Source organism: Chlamydotis macqueenii, chromosome 11 (assembly GCF_036417535.1).
Source record: "Chlamydotis macqueenii isolate bChlMac1 chromosome 11, bChlMac1.mat, whole genome shotgun sequence".
NCBI classification, from domain to species: domain Eukaryota; kingdom Metazoa; phylum Chordata; class Aves; order Otidiformes; family Otididae; genus Chlamydotis; species Chlamydotis macqueenii.
Window position 1 is genome coordinate 20562428 of NC_141566.1, and position 27492 is coordinate 20589919.

The 27492-nt window shown below is 38.0% G+C and overlaps 1 protein-coding gene across 1 annotated transcript in view; it reads right to left on the bottom strand.

The window, feature by feature from the left end:
- LOC147599414 (connector enhancer of kinase suppressor of ras 2-like) overlaps window positions 1-27492 on the bottom strand; it is a 116443-nt gene that overhangs the window by 83658 nt on the left and 5293 nt on the right. Inside the window, exons 3-5 of the mRNA XM_086756690.1 lie at window positions 10077-10279; window positions 8660-8747; window positions 1297-1338 (exon numbers count right to left, since the gene is read on the bottom strand). Of these exons, the coding sequence (XP_086612816.1) occupies window positions 1297-1338; window positions 8660-8747; window positions 10077-10279 (333 nt within the window). The remainder of the gene's footprint in view (window positions 1-1296; window positions 1339-8659; window positions 8748-10076; window positions 10280-27492) is intronic.

The following is a 27492-nucleotide window of genomic DNA, read 5'->3' on the forward strand; positions in this document are numbered from 1 at the left end:
GAAGTCACACGCAGTTAGAATTGTAGGTTAAAAGATGTGTATGGATGTATGCGTATATAAATATATACACACTCCAAATCCCAGAAGATTTCAGGGGCTTTTAGAAGTTCTTTTCAGAATCAGATTTGCAACAGTAAGCTTTTTTTTTTCCTAAAAGTCACTGCATGCTTTCTGAATTTAACAGCACATCAATGTTTCATAACAAATTTTAATCCCCACTGGAAGCAATGTATGTGTAAAAGGTTTAAAAAAAAAAAAAAAAAAAAAAGAGGGAGTCGGGCACTTGGTTAGAGCTTGTCAGAAGCTTATCTGAACTTGCAAATCCTTTGAGATTTCCCTTTCACCATAGGTTTTAACTCTACGTCAGTGTCTGTACAAGTTTTCTGTGCTGGTACCAGGAAAATATACAGGATTTGAACTTAAAGGCCAATATCTAATCAATAACTTCAGTTCCCCTTTGTCATTAGATTTTTTGAGTGCTGAAGGAACAAAGTGCTCAGTCTGACAACCAGTGCAGCTAGTGATGCACCAGGTCTGATGGATCCATTGCTGGAATTCCATGCCAGCAATCCTAGTAAGAGTATTAAACTAGTAAGAGTATTGTGGAGCTTCTGAAACAACCTAAGAACAATAATTATGTATTTGTAATTAACTGTAGTATAACAGAGAGCAGTACTCCAGGGAACTGTGTAGAAAGGGAGAGTGAAGGGAGTTGCTGACCTTGCCTGCTAAAATAAACAGGCATAAGTTAGGGAATACCAGAAGAAAGCTGATTCTTAAGCCCTAAATTTGAAAGGCTTCCAATTTAGGAAAGAGTAAAAAGGCTTGGAAGGAATGGTTCTTAAGTGAATGACACCAGCTTTCTCTTTCAGAGAAACTGGAAGTAATATCTTAGGCGAAAAAATATTTTATTAATAATGTTTGGGTAGAATCTCTCACTTTCTTTACACTGATGCCACAAAAGACATTTTGGAGTGTTAAATCTAGAGCACTGGGGCAGTCATTAAACTGGCTGGTAGGAGGCACAGCCAACTTGCACTAAATTGGTTTCAGGGGGTCACAAAACATGTAAGCTGATATCTCTGTCTTGCTGGTCTTGAACATAAATTTTAACTTTTAAACTCTTTGATCTTATTTATGAAAATTTTAACTTTTAGCAACTGATATAATTTATAGAAGTTGTGTCAAACAGAAAGGAACTTTATTGTCCTATGGTAGCTTTAATTTTTTAACAATTCATTTAAGTGGATGGGGTAGGATTAGAGAATACCAACGCAGAATACTTAGATTACTTACCACATGAAGAATCTTATTTTCTGTTTCATACACTGTACAATCCTGTGGTAAAATAAAACAAAAGCAATTAATGCACATTATTTTAAATTTCCTATTAAGAAAGAAAAGAATGCTTTATGCCAATAACTATCTCTTACAGAAGTACCTGTAAAGATAAACGATCACTCAAGTTATGCCATGTCCAAAAAGGTTACTTTACAATCTTGGGAAACTTGACTTCTCTTGTGGCTGATTAACCTCACAGATCTGTTCTTCCCTTTACGGTCACAAAACTCTCGTGCTCAATAGCAGCACCAATAAAAATGTAAGGCAGAGAGGACAGATTCTTGACAGTGAGAAAAAAGAAATTGAATATAATTAATCTAGCATGTCAAACTCAATGATGTGCAGAGTGAGAGATACACGGCCTAGCCTTATATCAGGCAGAAAGTCTGTTAGCTGTTCTACACCTTGGGTGGGGTGCAGGCACTTGTGTCAGACCTACCACTAGATAGACCGTGTTACTATAAAGCACAGGAAGGAAGAGTAAAGAGAGAATTTTTTTTACAAGAAGTACAATGCTAAAGATGTTAAACGTGGTGTGTCCACACTGTCAGTTTGGTTCACTCCATCTTTTGCTTCAAGGCCCTGACTGTCTACACCATCCCCAAGAGACAAGAAACAGCAGTAGTCCCACCTCTTGAGAGAAGTCACGTAACTGCTCTAACTTTGGACTCCAGAAGGCACAAGTCACACCAAAAAGGATGAGAAAGGACATGGGCTTGCTCACGTTGAGCCCTGGTCCAGGGACATCCAAGGGCCTGCCTTAAGGCCTCCCAAAGAACAAATCCATCCCAGCTTTCCATTACACAACATTGCTATTAACCAATTTAAAGTAAGCCTGAAAAACAATATTCCTGATCAACCTCTTTATTTGCATAAGATTTTGAACTGCTAGAGGAGTCATTTTGCTACTGTAGTACTTAAGAGTCATTACTCCCTTAACTTGCATTTTTATTTAGTGATATTACAGTGGCTAGAAAATTACTTTTCCTCCACGAAACAAAGCATACAAATTCCTGAAAGAAATCTACTGCTTCTACTGCTTTTTAAAATTTTGAAGATTTCGTCAGTATAATCCTCTATAAAGCAAGACAGCATCATGGCAGACAGTACGTAACCCTTTCCTACAGGAGAGGGCCCAAGCGCACTGAGGAGCTCTACCCCACCCTCCTGCCAGTCAGCACTCCTAAATCCACACAGGCTCTCAAGCTGTATTTTACTAAAACATAAAATTAAAAGGTAAATATAGAAAACTCAAGTTTGCCAGACAGAATGAAATTAGACTAGACTCCCCAAAACCCTTGGTCACCTCTGAGGCCAGCCACAGCCAGGGCCGCACGCCCCCAGCCCCAGCGCTCCGGAACCTTCCACCGCTCACCTCAGGCCAGCAGCCCCCCGCGCTGCGACACGCTGTCATCACAGGGGTGTTTTCTGTAACCAAATCTGAGGAGACAATATTTCTGGTGTATCCCAGCACCTCCCCGTGTTCGGGGAGACAGACATCCCGACCCCGCGGCTGGCGGGAGTCCCAGGGCCCTGCAAGGGGGGGAGTGAAGAGGCCGCCACAAAACACACAGGGGAGCAGGCAGGGCGGCATCCTCGCCTCGCTTATGGTAGGAGTCTCGTTTGTAATGCTACCCTGGCACTCATTATTTGCATTTAGGTGGATTAATGTTTAATAACAGAAAAAAAATACGTTGAGAAATTGCTAAATACTTCTCCAAATGCTATGTCACATTGGAAAAAGCTTTCTACAAAGCAAGATTAGGATTTCAGGATGTATTTTTAACAAGTTTGTTTATTTGCCTTTTCTTCTTTGAATGAGTTTTTAAGTAAAATCTATCTTACTCATATATCTAAAAGATCCCCGAAAGTTACTTAAGATTCCCTATAGTTCTCAAGATTTTCCCTTTCCTGGATCTTAATTATGTTAGCAATAACAATTAATTGCCTTAAACTTCCTATGAAATAATTCCAACATCCTCGCTCCATTTACGCGAGAACTAGATCAGCTATGCTATCAGCAAGGCTGTGGTATTCTTTGCGAGAGAAATAGTCAGATCTCTGCTCCTCGTGCCCAGCAGCCCAAATCCTCGCTACCTCCCATCCACCCAGGCCGTGCCCAGCTCTGGACCCTCCTTTCCCGGGTGCTGCTCCCAGGACCTCGTCCCTCAGCCCGTCTGGGGCTGCGGCAGAGCCACGTTAGCCTGTCCCAGCCGCTCCGTCCTGGGGAACAGGTAACTCTCACACCCTCAACTGCGAGGGTCACGTTTATTTTGGAGGACTGGCATTTCTGTAGAGAAATTACTCTCTAAGTGAATACACTTTGAAGACTACTGTTACAGAATAAGGAAATTAAAGTCAGAAGATTGTGAGTGTCAAGGAACACAGAGAAGAATTTATATTAGCATTTCATGGTCAACTATCCCTTTGATGTTACTTCTATATTCATACTGTTATTTTCTACAGCACAAAAAAAAAAGAGAATTCAATTAGTCAGTTCGGTTGGCAATGCCCAAGGCAGTTTTTCCTGCAAGTTTTACACACTTCAAACAGCACATCCACCGTCTCCTTTTAACCCTCCAAGTACCAGGAGAACAAAATGTTCACAGCAGGGTTTACAGCTTTACTTCAGAGCTAATGCTCCTTTTAAAATTATTCCTTTAATTTCTGTGCTAGAACATACAATATGAGCTTCATTCTGAACAAACTTAATTACTTCAGGTCAAAAAATAGAGGACTTATGTATAGTAAAACTGAAATTTTACTGCTTTGTAGAGCAGAATTAATGTCAGCTATACTTATGTTGCACATTCAAGATTACATTAGCATTAAAAATGTTAATGGCTTTGGGATTCTTTCCAAAAGAGATGCATATTGACTTTTTTTTTTTAAAGTACATCAGACTAGTTCAACTGAGAGGTTAAAAGCACTTGCAATAATATTCTAAAATATTAAGATATGTAGGTCACAATATTATTCTGATTTATTTTTTCTCTGATACATAGCAATGCACTAGGGATCTCATTAAAAAAAAATCATTCAGGACTAACATTTATAGAATTTTCATCTATTTTTCTTAGAAAATAAAGAATAGTAATAGAGATTTTTCTACATCCTCCATAAGTAAGATGACATGTGAAAAATGTTTTTTCTTAGAGTTTTAAAAATTCTTTAAAAAATTAGTAGCTGCATTCTGTTTCCCCTCTGTAAGACGGTAAAATACAAGAATTACAAAAACAGTCACAGCAGCAGTATTGCATACAAGCCAGCTTCCCCACTATCCAGATCATCCTACCTTTCAAAAGTACAGTACATCTTCATAACTCTGATAAAGTAAAACAGCATTCTTTTGAATATTCATAAAGAGAAAAGGTCACTAGGACTTGTGCTCACCCACACTACGTTCATAATTTTAGTTTATAATTCCGAAAGAAAAAAAGTGCAAGTACTACTGAAATTTGCAGATACCATAAAGAATGTTTTATGACAACTCTTGAGGATAGTTAACTAACACATAAAAATACTAATACATGTAAGATATTTAGTTCATTAACTTGGTACAATAAAACAGCATGAGTTACGTCAACAACTGAAAAGAAACAGAAACAGCTTGGAAGAGAACGTAAAACCTTGTGGGGTTTGCCAGTTGAATGTCGTTTCCAATGTAACACTGCGATAAAGATCTACCGCAACCTTTGAATGGTGGATATGACAAAAATATTAAAAGTATATTGCTTGCATACATAAAATCAAACACTCTTCTGGAATTCACACATTTAAAAGAATGAGATTGCTCCAAAATTAGGCAACTATACTGCTAAATACACTAAAGTAACTTATTTTACTTGGTTTAATTAAGGTAAAGACCTGATCATAATCTATATTTAAAAAACAGTGAACAGATGTTTCCTAACAAAATGTTCTTTAGCAAATGCAAGCAAAATAAGATTGAGGGGCTGAAAGCTGAAGTCTGCAAAGTTCAAACGGAAAATAACACCCACATTTTTAACGGCAGTTGCTGAATCACGGAATAATTCCGGTGGAAGGGACCTCAGAGGTTATCTAGTCCAACCACCTGCTCGAAGGAGGGCTAATTTAAACCTGAGAGCAGGTACAGGAAACTGCTAAGAAACAACAATTTCTATCAATTGCAGTACAAATAGATAGCTTTAAAAACATGCTTCACACTAAACATGAAGTATTTGTCTAAAAATAGGGTAAAAATCTGTGATACGGTCTCTGAATTTATCTCAGTGAGGTTAATTAAACATGAATAAAGGGGAGAATAAGCAAAGTTTTGTTTGGTTTTTGTTGGAAACAAATAATCTGAGTTGTGCTAACATTGTTTATTGAGACACAGACAAACTTTTTGTTTACTGGATGTTTGCTCATGCAGTTTAATGCGTCTGTCAAAAGCATCTATCAAAGGTTTAAACATTTTTTACATAATCAGAAAAAAAAATCAGAAAACCAACTTCTAATAGAACTAATGAGCTCTACTGAATTAAAAAATTAACCAATGGCTACATTTTATGAACAAAATTCCAAACTTATTCTTCCCCAGTTATCCCAGTTACTTTCCCCCAGGGCAGCCTTGACACTATAGCACGAGCAAATCCACATCCAGTTAAGTTAGCCTGGTGGGGATTCATTTGCAGTGCAAAAATGAGAGCTAGTCTGCCTTGAAGCTAGAGCCTCTCTTCAAAATGAAGTCAACAGAGAGCTCAAACATTTGCAATACTCTGATCTAACATGCTTGTTTTGCACATTGTCATCAACACATTTTGACGGGACATCGCACCTCAAAATCAGAATGTTTCTGCATAATGCTGTTCTTTGATAGTTTCCCTACTTATTTCAGTGAAGGTGAGATCGTGAGAGATGAGAAAACCCAGTAGAATAAAGTACATTCCCAAGCATAAATGGACAGATATAAAACTTCCCTAAAACTAAAGATCCATGTTCTTATGACCAGTATGAGAACATATTGTTCACAGATAAACAAGTGACAGCTTATTCATCATAGCATTTACATGGTATGTAAATGATATCTAACATTGTGGTTCATCTGTTTGTTTTAAATTTTGCTTGAAGATCTCATCTTTGCACTCACACAAAGAATATGACCTAAAAGCTAAAAAAAAAATCTACTTCCTTATGAGATTGAAGGGTACGTCCCTCAGATACATACAGTACATCCTAGCAAGAAGATCCAGAAGCAGCGTGTCTGTTAAACGGAGATTACACAGTAATGTTTTCTATGTAGAAGGAAGCTCACCTTGAGTGGCAGCTGTAAGTTATGCACAAAAAGCATGTTAATTTTGCACAAAATAAATCTTCAGGTTGAAGACACTCCTCGCTTAATGTGCCAAATGCACAGCCTTGACTGCTACTGTCACGCTAAGTTAGATACCTAAAATTACATCATTCATAAAACAAGGCGTACCTGAAAGGATCTGAGATCTAGGTTTCTATCAGTTATGCCTTTCAGTTCATATTTTTAGCCTACAGTTAAGACTGCAATTCTGGTTTAGGTGAGACGTTTCTGCTTTCACACATTAAGATCAATTTTCCTCAGATTTAGTAACAGCAAAACTGTCTCCCTATGAAGGATTTTGGTTAATCTGCTCTTTCTGGCACTAAGTTTAATATACTGTAAAAAGATCTTAATAGATGGCGATCAAAAACCCAGGATCTGACAATAAGACAAGGAAAAGACAAAACTTGATTTGTAACTGACCTGAAGAACTAACTAAGCATTTTTCATCTTGGAATGTCTGGGAGTTTATGCTAGAAGAGAGGTTGTTTTCACGCTGTCAAAAGGAGGACAGCTTTGGGAGTGGAGTGGAGTTGAAGAAGTATAAAAAAAAAAAAAGAAACAAACTGTTGCTGGCAGAGGAGAACTGAACTTCATCTGCCAAAAGCACTGAAATGAACAACAGAACTTGAGACAGCAATTCAAAATTATACCATTTTCCACTTAGACCACAAGGAAAAAAGTCAAACTCACACAAACAAAGTGCAACATCAGCTGAAGGGTGGAATCAGAATCTGAACTCTTTATACTGTAGAGAAGTTCACTTTGCTTGGTCTGTAAATCAAAAATAGCCTAGTGCTAAGAGAAAAATAGCCTAGTGTAAGAGAAAGCTTCATAAAGATACATAAATAAGTAAATGCCTACACAGGAAATTTTAAACTAAGAATAGAGATTTTTTTTTTTTTCACTGAAAAAAAAAATGCATAAGGGACAAAATTTATATGAGGAATAAAGCCAAATATTATAAATGAAGGATAACAGTGTAAAATACAGACTCATTATTTATGAGCCTTAGCTCTTTTTTTTTGCCCCCAAGAACCAAAACAAAATTGAAGAGGAAAGAAGAGAGAAGGAGGAAAAAAAAAAAAAGAAAGAAAAAAAAAGTTTGCAGAATGCTACTACTCCAGGAAGTCTTAAACTAAATGAGTTCTGTGACTGGTCTACTGTGAGGTTACATGGAAAACTGTGCCAGTACAGGACAGATACAGGCAATGGAGCCCTGCACATTGGAGGCAGGACCAAAACTACAGCTTTAGCTCGGCTTTCTTCTTGCTTTCCCTCCTACAGTGCTTTCATCATTCTCTTCTGCTTCATTCCAAGATAGCCCTGCCTGTCCTTTAACCTCTCCATGTATTCCAATAACACTATTTTGTCTCATCAATATTTTTATACACTCACAAGAAGAGAAGCTCACTGTAAATATTTGTAAAACTAATTTCCTGTGGATTACATTACATTACAATTAAGTAATGAATGTCAGTGATGATAATACTACTATCCTTATTTGTTCCATATTTGTTTACTGCGATGAATATTTCACGCCAATTTTCATGTAACTGGCTCTCCTCTAAGTTAAGAAGCCACAGTACAGGTTCTGGATATATTTCTATGTATTGTAAGAACTTGTCCCTGAAAGATGTTTGATCATTCATATTTTAATCTATAAAAAAACACTAGCAGTAGTTGAGCTGTTCCCCACTGTGGCTTTGTTTTTTTGTTTAACACTTGAATGGTGGGAGATAACCTGACATGAAATTGTCCACTTGAAAACAAAGCATATTATTTTTAACTTCACACCATCCTTCAATCTATCCACTTGTGTGAGGATAACCAAAGCCCAGAAATGTTCCTGTCAGTCCCAGAGAAAGAGAACATGCAAAGAACAGAGAGGTAATCCTACACAATTTTTCTGGTGAGATAAAAGCTTAGCAATGTTTTTACTATTGCAGGTTTAAAGCACCAGTATGAAGAGGTTTCAGAACAAAAGATAACCACTCCTACCTGTTGCACAATGGTTGTTAATTCCAGGCACAGTTGAACGATGTTGTTTTTCAGCAGTGAGTATTCTGTAACGCTGACAAATGGAGACCTGTGAAGGTTTATAGAGCATTAAGGACTATAACTCCTGTTTACAGTATAAGCAGACATATATAAAATATATGTAGATGAGTTCTACACCACAGAAATGTGAGACACCTAATGGTGACAATCTCCAGCAGCGAGTTACACAACTGCTGTACAATATGCCTTTGATACAAGAAGCAAGGTAGGCAGGAAGGATGTAAACCGGGTTTTGCCAGAACATAGAAATTATCATTCTTATGGAAAGTGGAAATAGCAGCTTCCAAGTAATTATAAGTAGTGCAGATTTCCTTTGTACAGCTCATTAGAAAGACAGCACTTCTAGTATGCCATCACTTTTCAGCAGCAGTTAACACCTTAATGCAGATAGCAAAGTAATGCCTACTTAGGCACTAACAGCTTCCTGCACACTTGGATTTTCTTCAGGCTTTCCAAATTCTAGCTGAATGACTCCACGTGAATTTATAAGAACTGACAAGGTCATAGCCTGAGAGAATATGACTGCTGGCATTAGGTTAGGAAGATGTCACCAGGATTATACAAATCCTGTAAAAGGAGAGTGATTCACTCTCACTGTGATTTCTAAGGTGCCATTTAGACGTTCAAGAGCGTCCAGATTCAAGATAAAGCTATCCGTTGCTACAGCTCCAAAGAAAGAGGAACAAAACTTAAGTGCTCTGACGCTATTATATGTTATGGTTTCTGACTTTCCACGGTCAAAATTCTAACTACATTTATTCAGAGAGATACTTTTAATCAAATTCTCAATTTGTAAATTAAAAAAAAACAACCAAAAACAACAGTGGTTGGTTGTTGAGCATTACCCAACACCACAACTATACTTAATACATCAACCCTACTCTTGAGAAAAAAAATCTAATAAGAAAGTTTAATTTTCAGCCTAAGCAAGAACTGTAATTTACTGCTAATATTTTCAGTTGATTTGCACAACTGCAGCTTTTTTTTTGTGTGTCTTTTTGATGGCTGAAGGACTGTTCAACCTCCACAGTCTTTTCTCCCTTACCTTACTTTCTGAAATTACTGATGACATTACCAATTGCGGCAGTGAGATGTCAACTTAGAATAGCACAACAGTATTTGTTTAACACAAAATACTATCAGACTGAAAAGAATCTGAAAAAGTAACTAGAGAAAACTTCAACACCCTCCAGACAGAAATGGGTACTACATTTCGCAAATCAAAATTTAGAGCTAAAATCCCATAACTGCCATTTTAACATTAGAATAAAAGAGTGCAAGAGAATAAGAAAGAACGAATACAAAACAACCCAAAGAACTCTTTTCATGCATAAAGGGTCAAGGAATAGTAAATTACCTGTCCAGCCAGGCTAGTAAGTTCTTGGCAGCACCAATCAGGTCAACTACAGAGGTAAGAAAATCATTTGGCAGCCGTCTGGAGGCCCTGCCATCATAATGGCCACTCCTCCTTCTACCTGTTATAAAGTTCTGAAGATTTTTGGCTGAGGCATTCAGCTTGTGAGACAGAGTTCTCAGGTTTTCGGTCTCCAAACCGTAATTCTGAGGGAAAAGAAGAAGATACACAATTAAGTGAAATAATGCGTTGTCACCTACATGAACAAAACAGCGAGGTTAGGCAGTCCTGTCACACTGGATCTCACTTAGATTTGTGTCAGTCCCTCTATTAACTTGTAACAACTTAGCCTTAGCAGAGGTTCCCTTTCACTTATGGTGTGAATAAGAGAGAAAATTTTAGATGGCCTTGTGTCCTGGTTCCAGCTAGGACAGAGCTAATTTTCACCTGAGCTGGGAGAGGAACTGGAGCCAGTGGCACCTGAGGCTGGGGGACACAGTGGGATAGTTTACCCAAATCAGCCGAAGGGCTATTCCATACCCTGTGACATCCTGCTCAGTGTATAAAGTAGAGTAGTTGCTAAGGAGAGATTTCTGCTACGTGGGAAGGAGCTGGGGTATCAGGATCCACTGTGAGCCATTGTATTGGAAATCACATGCTTGAGTATGTTCTGGGGTGGTTTGGTGGTCTGGTTTGTTTTCTACCTCAGTTTTCTTTTCCTCTGTTGTTCTCTTAAACTGTTTTTGTCTCAACCCTCGAGTTTCTCCTGATTCTGCTCCCCATCCCGCTGTGGGGGAAGCGAGTGAGAGACTGTGTGGGATTTTAGCTGCTGAGTGGGGCTAAACCATGACACCTTGGTGACAGGCTTTTACAGGAAGATTCCTTCCTGAACACCGCTATTGTTGGTGCGCAGCTGTCCCACGTGCAATGGAATATGGGAACAGCCAAACCAGTCAGAGCAAAGACGCGGTACTCCTGCTCCCAGTGACTGCACACGGAAGAATGCGAGAGCAGAGCAGGCATGTAGTAACAGCTATTAGTGCTTCGGAGACTTCACCCAGTGACAGTGGCTTCATATTTAACAGTTCTCAAGGGATTTTCTTCCATTGTTCTAAGGGGAGGGATGTTTGAATCAAAGCCAAGTTTTCCACACACAAGCCCACTTTCCCTTTATCCCCATTCCTTCAACCACGTCTCTGTCCTTTTAGCACTAAGCCAATTCCCCACTTGGACCCAGGTAACAAGCACAAAGATATCTCAGCTCAAATACATTAAATAATTCACTCAAATTCACATAACATTTTGCAGCAAATCTTTATTTTACTGAAGCACTGAAGGAACTACCTCTACTGCTCTATTTTTCTCTCATGCCAAGATGATGAGTGAGTGGGTGTACTGGGATGCCTTTACCAGCTAGCAGCCAGCTGGGCAGGGCTCGGTTTCCCCTCAAAAAGAGTTTACACACTCAACAACTCATTACAAGGATGATAAACCAGATCCTCCCGGTTTTATTTCCAAGTCCAGCCTTGCTTATCCCTAGGGAAACAAGCAGAAAATGTTTTTCCCAATAATTCATTATTGGATAAAAGCTCTGGAAACCTGTCAGTTGACTTTCAAGAAAAGCTAAGCAGGAAAGGAAACAGTTTGACCGGTGAATCTATAAAAGCCAGTACAACTTTACCAGAGAGTAAATGCCTGACTTCTGAAGAAAGTATGCTAGATACGAGCAAGTGTAATCAACTGGAGTGATCTTGCTCAAGTCATTGGAAAACACAGAGGATTAAACAGAAAATGTGTTTGAGGAAATCCACCTAGTAAGTTCTTTGTTCCATCTGAAAGTTTATTAATTAACATGCTGATGGCAACCTCAATTACTGTCAATATAAAATTTAAAATATAGCAAAGCAGAGATAAAATATGTCCATAAAGATAATCAGAAGATGAAAGGAAATTTTTCAGCACAGTGGAAGTGCCGATGTAAGTTAGTGGTTTAGCTGAGACTGAGCAAGACAGAAAGGGGAAGAGAAAAATATTACGAAAATGACAGTGAATCAATACCTCCGTAGAAGACAGGTATTGTACTGCTCTAATTTAAGCTTGCCTCAAAACTAAAATGTTAATTTTTAAATGAAACAACTATAAATTGGGAAAAAGTGGTTAAGAAGAATCCTTGAAATTACCATCTCTGAGCACCTCATCCTAACTGGCTGCGCCCCAGCTCACCTCCTTGCAACCTGTTTGCCAGGCCGAAACTCGGATGCCTCAGAGCCCCGCAAGCCCCACTGTGGCAGCGCGTTAGAAAACCATTGACGGAAGCCACGGCCCCTTTCGGGCTTCCCTAGCCAGCAGCCAAGGTGGTGGGATATAAGAGAGATGGTTCCAGAGGAGAAAAGAGCAAACAGGTGGGTACACACACAAATTCAAACTGCATTGATTATGATTCAGTGAACGTGCTCGAAAACACGGATGGAGGAGTTGCAGGGTATGATAATGCTCTACATACACGACGCTGCGAGTATCCAGATCTCTTCTAAATCCTGGAGGCATCTCATCTGCATGATGCAAACCGAGATACTCTCAAACCTGCCAGACTAAATAATTATCACGGCTATCATATCAGACTTCAGTCTTCGCAGCCATATTCTGCTCGCACTGTGTTAAATCTGTGCTGCTGTTGTGAGACACCACAGACATACTGCTCCTGAGCCTGCACAGTTCTGTCTCCTGGCAGGTGAATTCTTTCTTGCACAGTGAATCCTAGGTATAATTTCTGGTTTAAAAAGGAAGAAAAGAAAAGAAAAGAAAAGAAAAAAAATCTCTGAAAGGGACAAGAGGGTGCTATTAGCATAGGCAGGATTATTTTTCATACCAAGAGTAAAGAAAAAAAACCAAGCGAGGTTTGCTCCATTCCCTGGTTTTGTTTCATGATGCTTCATGTTGTGACACAGTCACTTTTATCAAAGTAGTCTTATTCATGGAAATGGACATAGAGGTTTAGAGAACAAATACTGACTGCTAAAGTGACACTAAACGCCGGCTGTCTAAAACAACTACAGAGCCACACAGTTTGTCAAATTATCACAAAATCTGGATGACGAAACCGCTCAGTGAGAACAGAAAGTGGAGGAAAGCCAGCTACACTCCAGTTCAGTGGAACTGGCCTGGCAGGTACACTGCAGAAAGGGACCTGCTGGAGCAAAGGGCCACGGTAACAGCAAATCTCAAACCAGAAAATGTGACTGGTAAATCTATTAAATGCTTACTTAAGCTTCTTCACATAAAAACACCATTGAAACAGTAAAAATTCTGTGTATCTACCAAGTGTAATACATGACAGCATCATTACCTTCACACACGCACGAGTTACACAGAGACTGATTTGTGCAGCGACAGACTGATCGCGTAGCGTGTTTTAGGTTGGAGCTCAGCAATTCCTGGTGTCCTGTTCAATGACAGGAGGTGGAAAGGAGGATTTCAAGAGGTAGAAATTAAATGCAAATGTGAGATCAGAGCCAGACAAGCTTATTATAGAAGGATATCATTAGTAATAATGCCAAGCTGGAGCTGTGCTTAGAGCGACACTTGTTAGTGAGCTGTACAACTGGCGGGTTTAGGGATAAGGCTGCTTGCTGCCTGTAAAACACAGTTTTCAGTTTTAGCAATTTCATTCTCTAATTCTTCGATTTTCAAACTATGAGGGAGAATCCTTGCCCTCCCCCTAGTTCTTCTCCGCTGCTCAGGCTGAGATGCCCGGTTCAGTGGTCCAGTGATTAGGGGTAGTGTAGGGCGGCAAGAGGGAAGAGACAGGACAGACCACCTCCAGGGCTTTTGCAGCTGATTTCCACCCCCACCCCCCCAGTACAGAAAAAACAGGTGGCTCTTGTCAGAAGCACTAGCAGTCAGAAGGTGGGAGAGAATACCAGGGTTGTTGGTTTGCTTTATTTTTTTTTTAACAACTCAAAATAGGCTGTTGTTTTTACTAGTGCAGAGCAGAAGACAGGATGTGAGAGATACATTGTTGAATATTCCATACAGTTAAAACTGCATACTGGAAATGGAAAAATAGGAAATCTGTGTCCAAACGGATGTTTCTTCCTTTTCATGTCAAGAGCCCAAAATGCAAATACAGCTAAATAGACTGTGAGAATGAACCCTCCCGCTCTCTGTGCGACCATTCCAGCTAAAAACACTCTTGTTTTGTACATACATTCCAGTTTGAAGTTCTATCGGTAAGAGACAGTGGGGAAACAGAGTACGGTTTTTATCCATTTGACATTATAACACTTGTGTTTTTACAGATTCAGAGAAGTGGAATGAAAAAAATTCTTCAGCTATGGCTTAGGGTGTTTTCATATCTTATTGCATGTATGTAACAAAATCAGAAATTAGTGTTTTATGCTAATAAAACTAGCTATGAAAATTTTGTCTACTAAGATAAAATAGGCCAAGTTATTGTAGCAAACACTGAGATAAAAAAAATAACAAGTACAATGGAAAAAATGATGAGTGCTAATCAATTTTTTTTGTAAACACTAATACCTGAAGATCACAAGCAGAGCAAGAAATATCTGCAATACAAAAAGAGTTTATTTCTTCTGTAGCTATCCCCCCACCCCCAGAATTATATACTTAAGCGTACTAATAAAATGAAATTGTTTTGCTATAATGGGACATACAGAGGTAAATAAATGTATGCATATTGAAATTTATTTGACACAGGATGTAATTTCAGTTAAACAGCTTATATTGCATAAGTAATGACTTTAACTTGCCTTAAAAATAGATTTATTTTTAATTACGGTACCTTTTCTTGATGTTGTCATTCATGTAAGTAGTCAGTGAAATATATGTATAAATACGTATAAGTGTGCATAAACACATGGATGCACACACAGCTTGTTCTGGAGGTGATATTTTGAGAATGTTAACGATATTCACTAAACGCTCTCGCAGACCTCTCCCCACCTGTCTCCCTGGGGCACGGTTGCAGCGCGGGGCTCCGAGGTGATTGGGAAAGGAAATTCCCCAGAGCAGCTCTGGGCTTTTGGGATCTCCTTTGGGAAAACACAACGTGCCAGATGAGATCTCACAACTCCCTGCTGTTTACGTCGCTGCGTGCGCTGCTCCTGCAAAGGCCACAGCTTCGCAATGAGAATTGCAGTGTTTGTGATAGCGTATTGTCATTTAGCACTAAGTGACTAAAACCAGGCAAACACAGCCTGTTTAATAAAAGCAAAAATCTAAAATAATCATGTACTACAATTTCAGCATAAATAGGTCTAACACTTAAATAAAAATTAAAACCATGAAAATGCACTTTTAAAAGTTTCCTTTCTGGAGGTATGTTTTTCAAGGTGAAGAGGCTGACAGAAAACACAGTAAAAAAACTAGTTCTAAAGTACTTGTATTTATAAAGCTTTATTTTATTTCATCAGGTAGATATTAACATTTTGTGGTGATATTTTTATCGGGGCTTTCTGGGCTGCAAGCACACATTACTATGTCACATCCAACTCTTCATCTACCAGTATCCCCAAATCCTTCTCCGCAGGGCTGCTCTCGCTCAGTTTATCACCCAGTCTAGACTGATCCTGGCCATTGCCCTGACCCAAGCACAGGACCTTGCAGCTGGCCTAGTTGAACTCTGTGATATTCACATGGTCTCACTTCTGAAGCCTGTCAGGGTCCCTCTGGATGGCATCCCTTCCCTTCAACATCCCAGCTGCAACATTCAGCTTGGTGTCGTCCGCACACTCGCGGAGGGCACGCCCAATCCCACTGTCTATGCCGTTATTAAACAGTATTGGTCCAGTACAGACCCTTGCAGGACACCACTTGTTACCGGCTTCCATTTGGACACTGAGCCACTGACTGTAACTCTTTGGGTGTGGCCATCCAGCCAGTTCCTTAACCATCTAATAGTCCATCCATCAAATGCACCTCTCTCCAATCTTAACCTAAAACCAGTCGTCTATGATGCCTAAAAGTGTCCTCCATCTAAAACCAACTAACAAAATCCATCAGTGATCAAAGGAATCAGCGTACAAGTTCAGGTCTAGAGACTGGAACCTAAAACTATTCCTAAATGGTAAAAACAGGACAATGATTATAATAAAATGCAAGTTTTGACAACACTTAATGAACAGTTAAACAAAAAAAAAAAATCAAAGAAACAGAGTCTGTTTTATGAAGGAAACTGTGTCAGCTGTAGTTCGTACAGCATCAGAGTTGTCACTGTACAGCAGAGTTTTAATTGGGCAGTGATCATAATCGGACACCGTGAGCAAAGAGTGAGGAGTGAGAGGCAACTGAACCCAACGTGACCCAATTCTCAGAATGTCTTATCACAAAACCGCACTCCTGCACAGTTTAACTTCTCTGTCTGCAGTAAATGTCTGGAGGAATTACTATTGTAATAGCCATTCCAGTTACTTTACAGCCAGGACATGCTGTCCTGGACATGCACACCAAAGTGTATTAACACACAAGATCACACCGGGTTTGATATTAATCAGGACAAATTTCCCAAATTACAAAAAGAAGTCTCGCTTACTAAATAAATTTGCTTTGCTTTGCATTAGGGAAAGGAAAAAATAGAGGGCACATCTGGATATGTTCTATTTCACCCAAAATATTAAATAATTTATATAGTTGAAAAATACATAAAATCCTAGCCCCCGCTGTTTTGCAAACTGTAAATGTATTAAGAAAATGCATTTCATCTTAATGGCTGGGGACTGCAGTTCAATTAAAACATTGTCCAAATTTGCTTCAGCTTTTTCTTCAAAAGCTCTTCTCATTCTAAATCAGTAAATTAGCAACACTTCATAATAAAAACAGTCCTTCTCCCTGTCTTTAATAAAATTTGCCTATCAGTTTATTATGGCAGTTTAACTGCAGTATTATAACCTGGTTTATGTGCAGAGCACACAATGATATTTCATAAAAATAAAAATATGGGATTTATTAATAGGTATGGTAATACTATGCAAATAGGCTACATCATAGTACAGATTAGACCGTACTGTCAGGAACACCTCGATTCTTTTCCGTGCATAGCTTTCCTCCCCCTTGTCCTCCCTGCCATTATAATTACTCCACCTTTCAGAGCAAATTGCGTCACAATTCTTTCTTGTCTCCCGAGTCTGTAATTTGCATCTTGTCACAGTGCTTCTAAGCACTTCATACACCTTCCGATTATCTTGTAAATAGATACATTAAGTAGATAGTGCTAAGATTAAATATTTTAACCTTATTTAACTACTTCACATTTGCATTATATTTTTGAACTTGCAGAAGAAGCTTGAGCATTTCCATTGTAATTAATATGTATAAATGTAATCAAGCATAATTAAGGTGCCTTGAAAAGTAATTTTATTGAAAAAAGCCAGGCATTTCTGATTTCAGATAATAACTAGAACATGATCGTCTTGCCTTTAAAAAAAAAATCTAACTCAAAAAGACCATAAGACCAGCCACTGAAACAGATTTTTTTTTTTCAGAATATGGTATTTAAATAACTTGTTAAAGTTTTGTTTAAGTGTTAAGAGAGTCAAAGGACTGGACACCTGGTAAGAGGAACTGAGTTAGACAATAGCAGAAGATGAAATTATATTCTTGCAGATATCTCCTCTGAAAACACAAAACATACATGGCTAGACTGGCCCTTGAAATGGCTATGGGAAAAAGGTGGCCAGGAGAAGACGACAGGCAGTACACAAATCTGTTGTTCACAGATCTCAGAAGGGTCACTGATTATGGACACGACTTGACCCAATATAGGCCAGGCTAAAACCGCACAATACACTCACTTCTCTTGTGAAATAATTAGGATGATCAAGAATTAATGAGTGTTCTTATCTCCCGCCTAAACATTTTTAAAGTAGCTTTTATGTTGTAGCTCTTGCTACAGATCTCTGACCAGACTACGTAAAGCCTTCTTGGTCTGCTTAATCCTAATGAGTCAACGTGATTTAAATTCTGTAATACTCTCTCCAGTTGGGTGAGCGTGAATTATCTGGAACACCTTAATTTTTCTGTTTATCTACATAGATATGTATACATATCTATCTATGGAGAGAGAGAGTGAGAATATATAACTATGATACAAGTATCTAAACCACAAAAGGTATGAGAAACAAGTTCATTACATATAGCACAGGCATTTAAAAACATTAAACAGATACTTGCTTTTTGATTTATCAAGCTAATCAGTGTGAGAAGTATGCATTTTCTTAAAATGCATTTTTAAATTACATTCCACCACACAATGTGGTCCCACAACATGATCTAGCACATGACGACACATCATCAGTGCAACTTTGGTTAAGAACTGTAAAAACATGAATCTGCTGTTCAATTATGTAGGCTGCTTATTGCCATAATAATATCAAGTATAAAGAAGTGTGCTTTTTATGCAAACAAAAATGCCTCCATCACAGCATCTGGTCCCAGATGACTTGGGCCATTGGTCTGAGAGACTTCCAACACACAGAAGTTTCACTTTGTGATACATGCAAATGTATTTTTAAAGACCATGCCACTCTCGCTTTGAGTCTGCTGGCCATGTTCAAGGACTATCTTAATTTCATTTTTTCCATATTTTTTCTCCTGTTTTGTTCCTTTTATTTTCTCTGCCTATTGAAGAGATTTTTAATTTATTTTTTAACTTCTAAAACTTTATTATGGTCTTATTCACAGTTTCAGATTACTCATTCATCAAGTACTTGAATTTTTTTCTGTTTTTAAATCGTCTGAATACCTATACCTTGCTATCTATCATATATATATTTCTGTTTAATAAGTAACTGTTTAAAACTGTAACCTAGGCTGGAGGTGCGTAGCAGGAATTATAGAAAGGATGATGTTTTAAGACTGTATTAAATAATATGTAGTGAAAACAAACTTTTGGTTTTTCTAGATCAAAATTCATGATCTAGATGTAAGAGATATTTGCTATATTGAAATTGCCTGAAGATATATTGGGGATCAGCTGTTTTACATATTCTACTTTTTGCTTTGAATGATCTGAACCATTGAACTAGCTCTTTGGTTATTTAACACACATTCTCACAACAGCTTTAAGAAAGGAAACTTTTAAGAGAAGAGACTGCCTCCAAGAGGAGATCTCCGGTCTCACTGCGCTTGCAGAGGGGAGCATGGTCATTCACACCTCCGAACCATCAACAGTCATTGCTGCGGAAGCAGTGAATCATCAGCTTCAGAGCCAGGAGACTGGTCCTGACCCGTGCTTAAAAGAGTCCTCCAGTTTATCAGAAAGAGAATGCTTTTACTGCTCTGCCTTTGAGCCCCAGCAGCATCCCTCTGAGCTGTCCGTACCTGCTCTCCCACTGCACTTCTAATTCACATTTTCTGCTCAACTCTCTCTTCACAAAGGGTTTAGATCTGAACTCCCTGGAAGTGAATTTGCATTTAAAAAATTGTCTCCCTTTCAAAATGCTTTTTTTTTTTCCTCTTTTTTTTTTGAGCAAAACCTTTAATATTACAGCAGCATGAAATAATGAAACCTTCTCAAACATACTAAAGTGTTGGGTGTACTGCACCATCCATACACCACTTGTCCTCTGTCAAGCTGACATCTGTGCATATTTAATAGCCTCAATGTCAACACTCAGAAAAAATACCAGTAGGAAAATAAAGCTGTGGCAGCGTTTCTTTTCTGACACGCAGAAAAGCAAGACATGACAAGATGAAGAAAGTTAGTGTATTTTGTGGCTTTGTTTCACATCAGAAGATAAGCTGTTTCCAATTACTTTACTTCAGTATTAAGGACTGATATGCATATGGTGTCAACCAAAACAGTGTATGGAAGCCAGACATCTGCGGTGGCTTGACCTCTTCCATATGTGCACAAAAACAAGCTAGGCAGAATATGCTGATCGGGGATACCGTGATAAACAAACAAGATCAAAGGATGACCTCGTAGATATTGCCTCCAAAAATATATTAGACCACAATCTGCTTTCTTTTAAAAGTTGTTACCAAATTTTGCCTGCATTAGTGGTTACCATGCCTGCCTGCAATTGTTTCCCAGTGGGTGCCATGCTGCAGGCTACTGCTGATACGTTACATCCCTCTTAGAAATACCTCAGTTACACCCAAATTCTTCTTTAAATTTCCTGTTGCCAATCTAGGGAACTCCACTGGGTTTATTTCATGGATAAAATGCCTCAAGCCTACGCTATACCTCTCCAGTACTCTCTGATCTTTATTCACGTGCTGCATCTTTTGCAGCAAAACGTCATGAAGCCGCACATGTTCAGCACACTGCTCAATAATCAATAACCACAAACGTTTATTATTTGGTACTGAAGCCTTGTGAGCAGCTAAACTTTGCTATTTATTTTATAATCAAAGTTTTGTGTGAGAACCAACCATCCAATCATAAGAAGTATCTTTTTTTATTAACTAACTCTTAAAATTAATTATAAGGCAGAAATGCGAGATTATAGAGGATAAGAGATTCAGCATGTAACAAAATTAGAACTTTAAACAGTGATGAATTATTCAAAGTTCAGAGAATAAATGATAGGCTTATCTTTTGGAAATATAACGTCAACACTGACCATTTTGCTTAGGTTCTTGCAGAATTGGTAGTTCCATGTAAAAATTATATCAATTCGGGAAAGATATGTTACATATATTCATGACAACTCAGAGAGAAGGATACAAAAATCAAATTAGTAACAAGATTCTTTTGAATGGGCATTAATGAGAATACTAGAAGAGTTCATTCATCTATTTTTATCACGAATTTGCTGAAGGCTGCTCAAGCAACTTAGTCAACAATGACATGAATATGGATGTGCATACACATATATATTTGCATGCATATGAATTTATCTGTAACAATAACTGATCACAGATGATCACTCAGGAATACAGGCATCTTATAGCAACTGATATTGTAACACAGAGTGGTATGAAAAATAACTTACAGGGAATTTATGAAAGAAATTGTGCCTTGCAAATGAGAAAAGAAGTTTTTCAGTTTTTTCCATTATAGGGAAAAAGTAATCATTCTTAACTTACACTGAGGTACTCCGTACATTTCCTTTGCACAGAGAATCTGTGGTACAGCGCTCGCTAACAGCGCAATACAACATCATTCAGTACAGATTTCAAGTGAGGATCCTAAAGAAAAAATGAGCTACTCCTTTCTGCAAGGTAAGGAAGATTTTGCAAATGGAACACAAACAATGAACAAAATATAATCCTTTCCAGAAAAAAAAAAATCTACAGCCTTAGAAAAAAATTAAAAGCTAACTTAAAATTTTCATGATGTTGTATATACCTTGTTATTTTAAACACCATGTAAGTAGTAGTGCAACTATTTTTCAGTAAAAGGCTAAGAATTATCAATGTACTTCACAGGGACCATTACAGAGGCAACAATTTCTTTGATGTTTGAGACTTTGAACACATGAACAAACCAAGAAAATTTCTGTATCTCACTGAGCTTTTGAGTTATTTTCAAGAAATTTAAATTTCACGAGTGGAACAATACTTTTTTTCATTTAATGGGGAAAAGCTAATCTCTTCCTGCAATAGTCTGTATTATTCTTCCTTTTTGTTCCAAAAATAGAAACTTGTACCTTCCCCCTCCTATTTAATGTAATTACCTAGGTCTGAATCAATACTCCATTAGCTGGATTCATCAGTAAACTGTCTTTCACTGCCTGCATGTTCCAGTTCTCAGGTTTTCAGTGCTGGCACACCACAAGCATACGTTACCCCAGTACTGGCAAACCAATACTGCGCACAGATATTTCTACACGCAGCTTTAAAATCGCAGCGTAAGGAACAACAAATTGTTCTGTCGAGCTTGGTTGAGATTGGCTGAAACTTTCAAAACGTGTTACAGGGGATACAGGGATGAACTAGTGCAGACACTGGCAACACAACCACAAAAACCTCATCTGCCTGGAGAATTATTCACACTTGGATGCTTCTCACACCCAAACAGGTATGGGAATTCAAACAGCTTTGGTAAAGATTTTTAATAAAGCACGCTAAGTCAAAGTTATAGATTTCAGCTTGCTAAGCAATTTAAATTCTATATTAAAATATTTCATGCAATAGTATACAAGTAAGTGTTGTTATGTAGCAATACACCACAAATAGACGCTAGTTTCTGACAGAAAGAATTGAAGTCCTCTGTGCTGCAATTTTAGAAAACCAGTCTGTTTTCCTTCATTGAACCTGCTTGAAGTATTATTTCTGTGTTTGCAATAAAGGAGCAGACTGGAAGAGATACCACTGAGCATTCCAGAACTGAGAACTTTAAATTACTGAGTTTAACTCTTGTACAAAAGGACGTGTTTTTTAGTGGCACTGTCTTGAAATCACAGCATACTTCACAAGACCTGTATTTTTAAGCTTTACTCAACGGAGCACTAACTTTTCAACATCGGAGCACTAACTTTTCAGCATCTCATGATGAGAACAGGGCAACAATTTCCAGACATTTTTATGGTGACAATGATTTGAAGACAGCAGTAAGAATTATTTAACACGAAGCATATATCTGTAACAGTCTACTAAGTATGTATAACACACAAGACACCAGCAGATAGAACTGCAGAGTTCCCCACTATGGAAACGCCACTTTTTTTTTGCCACTCCTGGTATTTTCCTTGTGCCTGAAGAATTCAAACAAGAAGGATAAAGACTATCAAAGTGATGGACACGAGTCTTGTTTTTACAAGTCAGTGCACACGTGGACGTCTGAGCACAGTAAATTAACGTGGATTTGCATCAACAACCAGTAATTATGTTTTATGTTAGCCAATAAAGAGCAGAAAGATGATGAATTCCCACTGTCGGAGCTGCACTATATTCAACTACAGAAAAGTTTTAATCAGTTCCAAAATTTAGTACACTTACGAAAAAATTAACAAAACCTTCAATGTAGTCCACGTCTGACTAGATTTATAAATTCAACCAGTTTTAGAGATTAGTGTTTACAGTAGCATTGACGAAAATCTCTTACAAGGTTTCTTTTTGTGGCAAGCTTTAACCAAACACACTCCAGTGTTATCAAAAGCAACGCAGAAATCTAGCAATGTATTTTATCATGAGGTAAGAAATGGCACAGGACACAAACATTACAAGCATCTTTTTAGTTCCTTTAGTGTAGAAATAAAAACATAGAAAAGAAAACGTAAGTCGTCTGCTGCACGGCTTATTCACGTGTCACTGGCAGGCTACTCCATATACTTCACATTGAGATTCCAGGGAAAGCAATAATTCATATAAATTAATCGGATATGACAATTCGTGTTAGTCTACAAAGGCTAGGCAAGTATCCTTAGGAGACCCCAGGGTTGCTGCACGCAAATCAAGTATCCAAGTCTTGGCTAGTCTGTGGTTTGGGACACGAGAGAGCTCACACACAGCAATTCAGAATGCTGGAAAAAGGCAGCAGGGGAACAAGGTTAAAAAACAGACGCTGGCCTTCCTGCTTTATTCCTGTCCACCAGTTTTGGCAAACTAGACTACTACGCACTAAAGGATGCCTTCAGAAACACAAAAATCAAAGCAAAAGGAGGAAAGATTCACTTAACAGTGTAACATGCAATGTTACAGCAGCTGGTCTCAACAGAAACAAACACGAAGTGGAACAGAGCGTTATCACACAGGCTTTTATTTTATCGCTGTGCAGGGAAAACGTCCATTCCTTTATCCCCAGTAGTGCCTGTGATCACTAACATCAGCCTTCAAGAAACTGGCCATCCAGAAGGGTTGAGATTCCAAACAAAAATGTTGCCTTCCAGACATAAACCTCAAAAGAAGTCTGAGCTATGACAGAAATGAATGTACCACTAACATCCTCTAAACAGGGGTAGAGGCATATACGCAAGTTGTAGTGTATACCAACACCACTGGAATTGAATTCCAGCCAGCGTTTCCCCTCCTGCCCTGGTCTACAGCGCTGGACACGTGCGGGTTTTCAGCATGGTATCATTAGCCTACCTATTCATTTGCATAAATTTCTGCAAGTGCATTGGCCTAGTAAACAGCAATACAATTTGATTGTACACATTATTGTGTGCTGGTCTCTACCAGAGTGACAGGAACTCATAATATTAAAAAGAGTAAAACATTCCACTGGTATTCCATCCAGAATACCACTGAGTTTTCCCAGGCACACAACCAGATATAAAATACAGTAATGAATTATTATAAATGAATTTTTTTATACAGTTATAAATGGAAATAAGTACGTTTTTGAAGATGTCCCTGCTCCTTGCAGGGGGGTTGGACTAGATGACCTCCAAAGGTCCCTTCCAACCCTAACTATTCTGATTCATTTTTCAGAAGCATGCTGTAGTTCCCGTAGTAGCCTATTCACCAGCCTAGTTTGCAATGGGTTAGACTCCTCATTCTCACTGGTACTTAAATAGATGCATTCCAGAAGAAAATTAGAGCTTTGAACAAATTTAACACTTCAAACAGAACATGTTTCTCCCTATTTTGTGAAAAAGAATTATTGTGTGACAAGAGGAAATTTCAACTATGTCAAAACACAGGAAAAACACATTGTCTTGCTCTACAGGCAACTGATGTACATGAATTCAAAGAATTAAAAGAGAAATCAATACAGCAAGATTTTATTTTACCTGATTTCTAAAAAAATAAACTCAGCCTTATGTGGGAAGAATATAAAAATATTTCAGGCTGAAATATTTTATCTGAAGTTTGGTAGCCTAATACCACAAAGATTGGATGCATTACTTGTGGAAAAGAATTAGATGTGGTCTACTGGAATTCACCTGAGCTACAGCCCACTTGCTGCTTCTCTCTTCTTCTTTTGGACTGTATGCAGGCAGCTCAAATTTAACTAAAATGCAGCCAACCTCCATTCTTTTATTTCTACTATGTACACACCATCTTATGACAAGAGACCACACACACATTCGAATACCTGAACAGGACTATTTCCAGTCTGTGTTTGGCTACACGATACGCAGACATCACATCACCAGAGGGTTCTGTGCCTTCAGAGGTTACGTGCCCTTGGCTGCTAAGAATGATAAATTCATATAGTATGAAGTTTTCAAAAGAGCCTAAAGCCTAAGTTTTTAGTGCAACTTAACACACAAAACACAAACTCATAAGTCACTTCGGTTCTAAATTCCCTTATAAGGCAATCCTGTGCTTGGGTACCTCGGTAAATTTGACTTACTAAACTTTCATACTACCATTGGTGGTACTGCTACAGTATTCCACAATATCCATCCTGTGCAAAGAATAGTGTTGGAAACCATGTGCTGCTACGGAACAACTGGTGCGGAGGTAGAGGTCCTTGAAGAGAAAACTCAGAAGTCATCAAGAAAAACTACCCTCTGCCTTGTTCTCTACTCATATCAGCTCACATAGCTGCCTGCACACCAGGTAAGGGAGCACTGCGTGATTTCACAATTCAAGAATTTCATTGATACCAGGTAGTCAACACAAACAACATGTAATTACACTCAACGTTCTCCTTTTTCAGCATACCAGGTTACTAAGACCTTGAATTTCTCACTTCTTACCAGTATGACAAAGCTAATATGCAGGCACACGTGTAAAATACCTGTGAGTAAAAGTACATTAGGCTACTGTGAGCTGTTTGTATAAGGTTATCTTCCTTCAGCGTCCTGAGCCTAAAGTTTTTTTTTAAAATGCAAAAATTGGCAACAGACTGTAAAATGAGAAAAACAGAATCCTTAAAATAGTTTGTGGGGTTTTTTTTTCCCCAAAATTGCATTATTTGAAAGGCTAAAAGAGAATAAAGCAGCTAATTAGAGTAAGCAAAAGATGATATACCCTTTCTAATATGTGGAATAATTAGCTAATTCAATAGTATTAATCCAATAGCTTGGCACAGTGTAATAAATAGCACCAAACTGCCAGAAGCTGAACTTCTCTTCCAATTAAGATTAATAAAGCTCTCTGGAAGCATATATGTTTGTATAGACAAAAATAACGTACGTGCCAGGTTCCTCATGCTGAGCAGATGGAATATCTCACTAAGAGAGATGGCATTCCATTTCAAAGAAAGAAGATTTATTTTTATCTATTTAAGCATCAATATCTAAATAAAATGAAGATTTCAGTCTAGAATAATTACCTTTGAAGAACCTTTGAAATATGAGGGCAAAATAAGGATCTGACTTCAAATGACTTGTTAAAAAATGAAAATTGATTACATATCAGGTAAAGTAAGAAAAAATACTTCCCAATGTACTCACAGCATTGAAAAAAAAATCTAAAAAGTGTATCAGCAGAAAGAAAGACGCAAAGGATCTCAAAAGAGATGATTGTAGGTATGGACATTAAAAAGTAGCATTAATTTAAGCAAAACTTCAATAATTTTAATTCAGAAGAGACAACCTTATAAATAGATACAGAGACTACAAAAGACTGGCTGCTTCATCTTCAGCATGGCATTCTACAAAATAAATTACTGCAAACTGCTTTCCATCAGACCAACAGAACACTATTACTTTCGTGATTTTGTTAAAGAGACGCTTAAAGAAATAGATTAGAAAAAACCACAGCATATATGTTTGGTAGCTATGTCCCATATGTTGTTTAAAAAAGGAGTAAATACACAGGCAAATTAAACTGATGCCAGTTGCTATAAACACGTTGACCCACAGGTGACTTTATTTTGCCTTCTAGCAGAAAAGCTATCATGCTTGGGCTGCTGGCTTTTGCAGTAACTGCAGAGAGATATTTTCTAATCTTTATTTCTCCTTGAATGGTATCATAACACAGTGCCTAATTTCACTAGCTGAATGCCTACAAATTAACAGTACTTTTGATTACTTCAGATACAATCTATATTTGAACATGCTTTTCATTTTACATTCATTTTTCTTCCGTTCATTATCAAAGTCTTTCTTCCCACTAGAGTGTTTATATTTTAATTTGTGTGGGCTTTAGCAACATACTGACTCCAATACTGTCCTAATTAAATTACATTTACTTGCATAGATTTGAACAGCAACACATGTTGACCTCAAAAGGACTCCTTTTTTCTTCTTTCCAATACATTTTACTGTCTATCAAAGAATTATTTTCCCCAGGCCCTACTACTTCTTCAGAGTCAGCCAATGCCTTTGTGCAACTTGTCCTCCAGTACACATCCAGATTAGGATTTCAGCTTTAATAAAATTACAACCCAAATCCTAAATAGCCTGCACTTTTTAGTCTACAGACATTATTTAGGTCACTTCCAACAAATAATTGCAGAGCAGCTTCTGACCACACTACTAAGAAAGGACTTTGATATTTAAGATAGGATTTTTTTTTCCCCCCACAGCCATCATTCCCAATTTTCTTCTTAATTAAAACACTACTCAAAAGTGTCTTTCTGAAATGGTCAAAGAATTGAAGCTGAAAGTATTGC